Source organism: Arachis ipaensis, chromosome B07 (genome assembly GCF_000816755.2).
Source record: "Arachis ipaensis cultivar K30076 chromosome B07, Araip1.1, whole genome shotgun sequence".
Taxonomy (NCBI): Eukaryota; Viridiplantae; Streptophyta; class Magnoliopsida; order Fabales; family Fabaceae; genus Arachis; species Arachis ipaensis.
In genome coordinates, this window is record NC_029791.2 from 15,871,426 (window position 1) to 15,882,399 (window position 10,974).

Sequence of the window (10,974 nt, forward strand, 5' to 3'; positions counted from 1 at the left end):
GTTGATTCGAATTACACCCTGATTTATTAAAAAAATTAATAATTTATTAAAAAAAATTATTAAAAAAATAATTTAAAAATAAAAAAATATATATTTTATTTCATGCATTAAAAAAAAGCTAACAAAATATTTAATTACGAGACTTCTTTAAAATATTAATGAGCTATCAATTCGAATTCTATACAATACACTTTTGTCCATTTTTAATAGCTCATAAATATTTTTTAATAAAATTTTTTAATGAATTTATTTAAATTATACTACAAAAAATATTTTATTCTATGCAAAACAATTTTAAAAAATGGCTTAAAAAATGTTAGGAGTACTATAAAAATTTGTAAATACATGCATGTACTCAAATTTTAAATAAAGTACTCTACATAGTTAATAATAATTTAGAAATTAAAAAAATTATTTTATTTATTTTTCACACATATTTCCTGTCATTATATTGTTATTGGAATCGTCATATATTTCTAATTTCTCAACCTAACCTTCACAAATTCTAACACAATCTTCATATAATTTTACTTGAGATATGTGTCTCATTTTTTGTGATTTGTATAAGTGAGTCAATGTATATAAATGAGTAATAGACGCATCAGTACAAGTTTTATCATTGACTAATGATAACTCTATTTATATTAATATAGAGAGTAAATCAAATAAATATTTAAATTATTGGTCTCTAAAATTTGAAAAGAAATATTATTCTTCGTTATAGATATGTTTATTATAATTTTTTTAATTTTTAAAGGCTGTTTTACCAAACACAATTACAGTACTTGTACTTATTAAAAGTTATTTTTAATGTGATTTTACCAAATGCAAGTGCTGTAGCTTTTAAGAAGTCGTCTTTTAAAAGACAGCTTTCATCAGGATTCGGTGGTCCAGGAACCTTTGGACCACTTAGTGGTCCAAGTAGAAAACATGTTTTTGGAGTTTTTTTATCAATTGCTACGTAGTCCTTGAACTAATTTTAATTACAAATTAACCCCATATATTTTATTTAATTATAAAAATAGAAGTGCTAGTAAAGTGGTGAGTTTGATTCGTAGTTCAGTAAGGGAGTTTCACACTATTTTTGCTATGCATCAAAAATAGTAAAGTGGTGAGTTTGATTCGTAGTTCAGTAAGGGAGTTTCACACTATTTTTGCTATGCATCAATCTCTGTCTCCTCCTTCACTTTGTTTGCATTGGGTTCCACCTCCAGTTTATTCTGTTAAATTGAATTGTGATGCTAGTTGGTTTCCTCCTTCTGGCTATGCTGGTTTTGGTTGTATCATTCGTAATCCTGATGGATGTTGGTTGAAAGGTTGCACTGGGAAAGTCGAAGTGTGCAGTGTTCTTTTTGCTGAATTGTATGCAATTTGGAGAGGCTTACTTCTTGCTTGGGAGAGTAGATTTCGTGAGGTTATTTGTGAAACAGACTGTTTAGAAGCTCTTTTCTTGGTAAACCAAAGAATGCTTGGTGAGGATATTCCGGAATGGGATTTGGCAAAGCATATACAGGAGGTTATGAATTGGAATTGGAGAGTCTCTATTCTTTTAATTCAGAGGACTGCAAATAGTGTTGCAGATTGTATGGCTAAAGCAACTGCTTCTGTCGAGGACATTCACTCGAATTGGAGCCAACCATGGAGTGAGCTTCAACATCTAATAGATTTAGATATGACCCTAGCCAATTAATTTGGTTTTGTCTCTTTTTTTTCTTTTTTTTTTCTATTTAGTCACCAAAAAAAAAACTAGACCAAACTACAGGATCAATGATTTAAGTTAAGTGATAAAAATTGTTCTTATGTTAATACATTGATATTGGTGCAAGAAGATAATAAGATCTTGATCATGGTGATTGAAAAAAAAAATTGGATTAATGAGGATTTGTACAACCTATTTGTGATTTATGAAAGTTGAATAGAATAAATTGTGCAAAATCCTACAAAATTCTGAAAAATGAGAACATTACCAATTGATTGAGTAGATGGATATTCCATTACCAATCGATTGAAATTGGCAAAACATTCAACTTCATCACCTTCCAATCGATTGGATTACATTACCAATCGATTGAATTTGGCTAAAACTTCAATGTCATCACTTTCCAATCGATTGTATTTGGCAAATCCATGTTGTTTTCGTGAATTCAATCAATTGAGTAACAACAACAATCGATTGTTTTAAGGCATTCATTCGATTGGAAAGTATAAACAATCGATTGGTTTAAGCTTTTTACCATTCTACCTTACAACTTTCAATCGATTGTTTTGTGATATAGTGTAAACCAATCGATCGAATTTCAAGGAAACACGATTTGGAAGCCATGGACGAACGTAACGAGATCAAAGTTAATTTTTTAATCAATTGGAATTATTAGGATGAATGGAGGATATAATTGGTTGTTATTTTTGTATTTGATTGTTAATAAATATAATAGATAATTGATAAAATAATAATTTATAAATAAAAAACTATTTTTATAATTAAATAAAATATATGGAATTGATTTGTAATTAAAATTAGTTCAAGGACTACGTAGCAATTGATAAAAAAACTCCAAAAACATGTTTTCTACTTGCACCACTAAGTGGTCCAAAGGTTCTTCGACCACCGAATCCTGAGCCAGTTTTCATAAGCTACTCTTAAAAAGTAAAAGTTTTATCAAACCAAGCCTTATTCAAATTATACGGTGAGCAATTCGAATTTTATACAATACTCTTCTGCCCATTCTTGATAGCTCATGAATATTTTTTAATAAATTTATTTAAATTATACCACAAAAAAATATTTTATTATATGCAAAATAATTTAAAAAATATTTTTAAGCCATTTTTTAAAAATTATTTTGCATAGAATAAAATATTTTTTGTAGTATAATTTAAATAAATTCATTAAAAAATATTTATTAGAATTTGTTACGAAAAGGAAGTAATTCGAATCAATACTTCCCCTTGTCACGTGATGCATGTGATTCGAATTGACTAAATTTGAATTATGATTGTCTAATTCGACCCTACTTGATTCGAACTACTTGTACACTTGGGTTGGTCATAATTCGATCTAGGTTGATTCGAATTATGAAGAAATATAATTCGAATTTAGTTGATTCGAATTACATTATAGTGTATTCTGGTTGATTGATGAATGAGATTTTTGTTTATCATCATCAACATTAACATGTATTTGAAAATCATTTAGAATTCAATTTTTATGAGAAATAAATTTAATTCTATTATTTGAAACAAAGATAATTAAATTAGTTTAGATGGAATTCAATTTAATTTTATTTTTTTAAATTAATTTCAATCCAAATAGGTTCGATTTGGAATTTCATTCTATTAGAATTTCACTTAAAATATAAAATATCTAAAATGTCCTTATAATCTAATTACTTTTTCTTTAACTTTTCTCATCCGCTTTTTCTGACGTCTCTCATCTTTCAACACACACTCTCTTCTCTCTCACCACCTCTATTCTCTTTCCTTCCCATTCTTCAAGTCCCTTACTATAATATATACTAATTTTTTTTAAAGGTCTACTATATAAATCTAAAAAAAGGGCAAGTTACTTAAATAAATAGAATAGAGAAAATGTTTACCCAAATGTGCAAAACTGGTTCTTGTTACCTACATGTGCAAAAAGTCATTTCTATGTAATCCGTGGCAACCCACCACGGTTTCAAAACGTGCATAAACCGTGGCAGGTCCCACCGGATTATGGCCAAAAGATATAGAGTGTAAACCGTGGTAGGTCACCACGGTTTACTAAGAAGAGATGGCGTGCATAAACCGTGGAGAGTCACCACGGTTTATGAAGAAACTTGTTTGCACATAAAACCTTGTGGGTCACCACTGTTTATGTGTGGTAAATAATGGCCAGAAAACCTTGTTAATTTTATGTCCAATAGAAAATGAATTTATTAGCACAATAAATTTATGAGTAGAATCTTAAATTATGTCTTATCAACAACAGCTTTTTATAATAGAAAGAATACAATAGAAAAAAAATCAGATAATACTAAGAAAATGATTTTTATAGTGCTTAAAAAATTGATGTCTATTTACTAAAAAATAAAAAATTAATATTTAATTTAAAATTATGAAATTTAATAAATTTAAAATATTTAAAATTTGTTATGTAAAATAAATTAGAAAAAAATTAGACTCCAATAATAAACACCATAAAATTTTTGGATTTTTTTCTATTATAAAATAAAAAATATTTTTAAAAATAAATTACACTAACATTAATGTTTGGAATCTGTGTTTTTATTTTTTATTTTGAGTTTTTACGAAGTTTTCAAAATCTTAGGCGAACTTATAAAAACTACTCAAAAGTTCGTTTAAGCTTAAGGTGACCTCTCTCATTATATTCATCTTTATTTTTTCATTTATAAAATAAAGATTCATTACACTATAACATATTAACGAGTACAATAAAATAATTACTTGTTAATATTGGTATATTAATATTCATTAACATGCTTATTGATTAAATCTTTTATATAGATTTAATAAATTCACATATAAGTGTATATTGATACATTAGTATTTGTTAAATTTAAAATAAAAAATATTTATTATATTATAAGAATATTAATGAGTACTCTAAAAAATATTAATAAGTAATTATTTTATTATGTTCATTAATATTTTTTATAGTATAATAAATATTTAAATATAGTGTAAAATGAAAAATAGGGATAAACATAATGAAAAAATAATTGATAATACATGTAAAAATTTTATAGTATATATTAGTCAATAATACATAAAGAGAACATAAAAATTTTATAGTATATATTAGTCAATAATACATAAAATTAACAAGGTTTTTTGGCCATTATTTACCACACATAAACCGTGGTGACCCACAAGGTTTTATGTGCAAACAAGTTTCTTCATAAACCGTGGTGACTCTCCACGGTTTATGCACGCCATCTCTCCTTAGTAAACCGTGGTGACCTACCACGGTTTACACTCTATATCTTTTGGCCATAATCCGCTGGGACCTGCCACGGTTTATGCACGTTTTGAAACCGTGGTGGGTTGCCATGGATTACATAGAAATGACTTTTTGCACATGCAGGTAACAAAAACCAGTTTTGCACATTTAGGTAAACGTTTTCTCTATTCTATTTATTTAAGTAAATTGCCCCTAAAAAAATATCCACACGTATATATTTTATATGTTTAACTTAAATTAATAATGTCAAACGTTTGTCAATACCTCTGAACATTTTAAATAAAGTTGTGTCAATCATCACACTAATAAAAAGTGACATAATTTTATTCTATTTTAATAACATGAATTAATTGTTATAATTTATGGTTAATAACTAATATTTTTTTTACTGATTATATCATTATACCATTCAACAAGTTGATTATTAATAATTTATGTTTGTATTTGTGATTGGTTTGTTGTTAGAATCAACCATAAAAAACTATTTAATTTTTTAATTAATAATAAGTCTTCCTCTGTCTTTCGCCATTTGTCCATCTTTCATCTCATCCACCCTCCTGACTGGATGTTCTATCGGTCTTCTTTTCACATGTCCAAACCACCTGAGACGCGATTCAACAATCTTTTCTACAATGGGTGCTACTCCAACTCTCTCTCTTATATCTTCATTCCTTATTTTATCCAATCGCGTACCACTCATCCATCTCAACATCTTCATCTCTGCCACACTCAGCTTATGTTCGTGCTCCCCTTTAGCCGCCCAACACTCCGTACCATACAACATAGCCGGTCTTATAGCGGTGCGATAGAATTTACCTTTAAGTTTTAAAGGCACTTTTTTGTCGCATATAAAACCAGATGCACTCCGCCATTTTGACCAACCTGCTTGGATCCTATGATTTACATCCTATTCAATCTCCCCATTATCCTGTATGATGCACTCAAGATACTTAAAACTTTTAACTTTTCGTAGGATGTTTTCTCCAATCTTCACCTCTATATTGGGGTTTTTCCTTCTTAGACTGAACTTACATTCCATATATTCCGTCTTGTTACGGCTTATGCGCAGACCATACACTTCTAGAGTTTCTCTCCATAACTCCAACTTCTTATTTAGGTCTTCCTTTAACTCTCCCATAAGGACGATATCATCGGCAAAAAGCATGCACCATGGCACAGGCTTTTGGATGTGTTCTGTGAGTACTTCTAAGACTAATGTGAAAAGATATGGACTTAAGGATGATCCCTGGTGTAATCCTATACCAATAGAAAATTCCTCTATCGCACCGCCTTAAATCTTCACACTAGTTATGGCCCCATCATACATGTCTTTAATTTTATAATTTTATTAATTTATTTTAAACATTAAAATTTAATTTAATTTAGACTAAAATTTAATTTTTAATAAAATTTAATTCAGCAGTGTTTGATATTTTATATTTGACTAACAAGTTGTGATTAAATGATAAATTATTAAAGATCATCAGACTCATAGACACCGAGTCTCATGCATGTCCACACATACTAAGTTACTAATCCTAATAATTAATATCCACCAACAATAATCGCTCCAACCACTTTTGGTTAATTAATCTAAAAAAAAAAGTGTTATCAAGATGACGAGATCTCACCCAACCATAAATGAAATAATAAAGCCAAATTAGCTATCCTCATAAAAGTTATATAATATTGCTTTCACTTTTCTTTCTTTGGTTCTCAGCTGAACTTGAACTAGTTGCGTTTGTTGTATGTTCCGGTCAATGTACACCAAACACATTAAAAATGAACCAGGTAGTCCATAATGAATGACCAAAAACATTGATAATAATACTTTTTTTCAAAATCATTTTCATCATAAGATCTTAAACAAATTATATAGTATTTGAATATAATAAGGGTAGGCCCAATGAGATATTGATTTATTAATGAATATAAATTAATTTTATATTACTAATCTCTACTTTTTATAAATAATTGTTATTAATTCTATATTTGGATTTGAACTAATCCACTTTTACCAACATCTGAAGTGCTGATTAGATTATAAATTATATAGAAAGGCTGTTCTAAACGGAGAGGAAAGAGACAGTTTAATATTACTAATTCTATTCTTGATTAAATAATAACCATCATATTAAATCAATGTTAGTAATTTCATGGACTGCACTGTGAATTTAATTAAATTTAACTATACAACCAAGCATTGGGAGAGTTTGCAAATCTGCTCAAAAATGAATCTAGGTAGTCAGGATCATGCAATTGGAAGAGAATTGTAAGTTAGAGGTAGATAATTTTTTTGGTATAGTTAGAGATTGTGACCAATTGTTCATATAGAATGCATGTTAGAATACAAAATATATAATTACTGATTTTTGGTATGCCAATAATATTTGTATTGTGTTTTAAATAATTTCTTTCAATACCAAAATCTTTAAACTCAAAAAGGTATCTCCTAAAAATAAATATCCAAACACACATATAAAAAGAAACATAATTATCCTTTGAAATATGAACAACTTCACCCTAAAATCCTAATTTTTATCTCTCTAATTTTCTGATTTAGGTATTAGAGTGTTATTGCAGATACTATTCTGTCATTTCAAAAGTTTGCACGATCCAATCGCTAGTCCAAGCGGTTTCCCAATCCTCTCCTTCGTTAGGTACAGATAACACCTTGTACATGTTGTTGATATTACTCTTACCTTTTTTTTTTTTTACATGATTGGTGTTACTCTTGTGCACCTTTTTATTCATGAAATTCAACTCTTTCAAGTTTTTGTAAAAAAAGAAAATGGCGGAACTAAACTTAGGAGGAGCTGCTTAGTGACAAACCCTCAATGAAGATGAAGACTCTGCCTCTTGGCCGCATAAGTTGATAGCCAACTAGTAACTAGATATTTATTTTGGACATGAGTAATTTGGGCATTTGTTATTTTTTTTGTCGGGTTTATTTGTTAATTATTTATATTTTTTTATGTTCTTTTGGGCCTGGGCCCTTTATTTCAACAAGGAAAAGCTTGTCTATCAAGAATTGAGCTTGCTTTCAAATTTCGGCCAGACATATTTAATTTCTGCCTTCCAAAGAGTCTGTAGATCAGCATGCACCAAACCATCAAAATAGTGGAACAAAAAATCAATTTTGGTTGATCAAATAGTTAATTTATTCGTCCGCTTAAATAAATATTAGTGATTTAAATCTTATTTTATATATGCAGCAATTTATTCGCTTGCAGCATATTTTAAATAGAACTAAGACCTGCAGCAAATTAGTCTTTGACTTATTGAATTGGATATCCATAAAAAAAATATAGTGAAACAACATAGGTATTTACTCTAACAATAATTTTGTGTCTATGACTTACGAAAAAAGATTACATGATTGATTGAAAATAGATTGTACCGAATTCTCAATGGCAATAACAAAAAGGAGAGATGATGATTACTGATTATGTGTGAAATATCAATGATAAAACAAGAAATAAGTTCGGAAAAAATTAGAATTGAGGAATTATATATACTTCTGATGAAAACATAATAAATTATTAGAATTTATCATTTTAATATTTTATATTTTTCTATAATTCTCATACCCTGGTAGTTGTGACATTGCAATACAAGCTTATGATTCTACCTTTCTTTGATTGCAAATTTTTGTGAACTTTTATATTATATAAAGAAAATGATTGATTAAAATGACAAATGAATCTACCTCTTATGAATCTAGTTTATTTGAATGTAAAATGACACACAACTGATAACTACGTACTTAAAATTACAAGAGAGGCGTATAAGGATACAGTAATGAAAGCTAAAGTACAGAAAATTCTACTTTAAGTACAAAAAACCAAAATAGCAATGATTATTCAAAGGGTGCATCACACTTAATTATGATTCAATTATGAGGCTGAACACGTGCACCTTTTATTAATCAAACTTGTGGATTTTCTTCAGAAACACGCAAACTATGTTAATCACAGTTTGATTAATGCCTAGAATTTGAAGATTGGTTGCCCTTAACCACCGTGACAGGGCAAGAAGCATTTGTCACCACATACTTGCTTACACTGCCCATCAACACCCTGAAACATAACAATTTAGCACTTTAATTGAATCTCCAATTGATTGTATAGTAATTCAATTTCTAGATATATGGTATTTAACAACAAAAATAGGATTAGATGCACAACGGACACAATTCAATAAGAAAATACAAGAGCTTAAGTTATATTTCAGAATATTAAAAATAGTGGAAAAAAGCAAAAATATAAAAGACAGATTTAGTGAAAAATATATTTTCTAAAATTCTTTTTTAATCTTTAAAAATAAAAAATTTAATAAACTAATAATAAAGTAAAATATGAATTATTATTAATTTTTTTATATTTAAATTTTATTATTTTAATTTAAGAGTGATTAGACAATTTTTTTTTATCAAAACTTGATTTATTTGTAAGTTTCAAAATTTAGTATTAGAATATAAAAATACTATTCGTATACCAAAATTAGCTACTAATATATTTGTGTATAAATATATATGTGGTTTAATTTATTTTTAATATATATTTATATTCTAGTATATATTTTATATTGATAGCTGACTTTGGTAGCTAATTTTGATATACACAGATCATAGTCGATTAGAATATATATCTCACAAAAATTTAAGAATGATATAGTCCAAGTATTGATATAAAGTACCAAAAAATAATGATCCAATTTTTCTTCTTTTGAGAAAAGACAAAGTTTGGGGAGAATTTAGGGATGCTTATGTTACTATACCTCTTAATGGGACCTAAACCCCTGCTTCCAATAACCAAAGAATTGAGCTGAAGATCTTCCACAGCATTGCACAACTTCTCCCTTGGATCTCCCCAGTACACCTTAAACATTGCCTTTGCCTGTTTCAGCAAAACCAAAATTAATAAACTAGTGATTTAATTACCATACTATATAAAGTGTTGCTAGATAAATATATATACCCCTTTGGTCCTTGAGAGAGTGTCAAGGATATCTATGACTTCAGGATCCCTAGCAATCCCATACTGCTTTGTGAAATTCATCTCCCTGAATTCCTCCAGAGGCACCAAAGCTAAAAGTAAAAAACAACAAAATCACACAAAAATGTGACCCTAAATTATGTAATATATTATATATAGAGTAAAATATTTTAAGAATGTATTTATCACTTTACTCTTATATATATTATCAAATATTCAAATATGGACAATTATAACCACGAAAATTATAAACTAATTTGATATTTATAAAAGATTGGATTAATTCGACATAACTATCTAACGAACTATCTATTTTAGATAGTTTGGTCGAATTAACTTAATCTTTTGGAAGCGAAAAAGGAGAAGTAATTAGTGATTACTACTTACGCGAACCAGTGTCCTGAAAGAGATCCTTTCTGGTGTGATCAGCTTGTGGAGGCTGAACATTGATCAAAATGATTCGATCATCTCTGTTGATGAGATTATGAACAGCCCATTTGAGTGCTAACTTGCTTGTTGGAGAGAAATCCATAGCTATTCCAACGGTTCTTGATGATGCCTTTGCCATTATTATATACTCTCTAACTCAATTTACTTGCTGCTTCAAAGGTTGTGATCCTTCTTATGAATATATAGAGAGAGCAGGGTTGTGTTGTGTGTTAATTTGGCGGCTCAGCTAATGGTTTTGGAACAGAGAAGTTTTACATGCAAATTAAGATAAGAATCTTCTTGAAGGCGCTAGAGAAAGTATAGATTCTTCAAAATGAAATACAGGGTGGTGTGCTTTTCTTATTCCCATATCAAGATAATTCTACAGTTTGAGAAAACAAAATGTTATTTATATTCTTTTCTAGTTTTTTTTGGTGAAAATGTTAAAACTCTATTCAATAACAAATAAACTAATTTTATCAACTCAAAATATTAAACCTAATACAAATAACAAAAATACTATTTAACTATTTAGGTACTAAAATCAGCCACATCTCATCAAAATTTATCAAAGTTGGGAATTAT

The 10,974-nt window shown here is 28.4% G+C and overlaps 1 protein-coding gene across 1 annotated transcript; it reads right to left on the bottom strand.

Moving 5' to 3' along the window:
- Positions 8,660-10,761, bottom strand: LOC107609872 (universal stress protein A-like protein). Its single transcript, XM_016311923.2, has 4 exons — positions 10,348-10,761; positions 9,943-10,052; positions 9,743-9,861; positions 8,660-9,042 (listed from the first exon to the last, which is right to left on the bottom strand). Exons 1-4 carry the CDS (start codon positions 10,526-10,528, stop codon positions 8,946-8,948), a joined length of 507 nt encoding a protein of 168 aa, XP_016167409.1. The 5' UTR covers positions 10,529-10,761; the 3' UTR covers positions 8,660-8,945.

Coding starts and splice junctions, on each gene's coding strand:
- LOC107609872 (XM_016311923.2), bottom strand. CDS start 10,528: ATGGCAAAGGCATCATCAAGAACCGTTGGAATAGCTATGGATTTCTCT. Junction 9,862..9,942: donor CTCTCTCAAGGACCAAAGGG/GTATATATATTT, acceptor TTGCTGAAACAG/GCAAAGGCAATGTTTAAGGT. Junction 9,043..9,742: donor GGTTTAGGTCCCATTAAGAG/GTATAGTAACAT, acceptor GTTATGTTTCAG/GGTGTTGATGGGCAGTGTAA.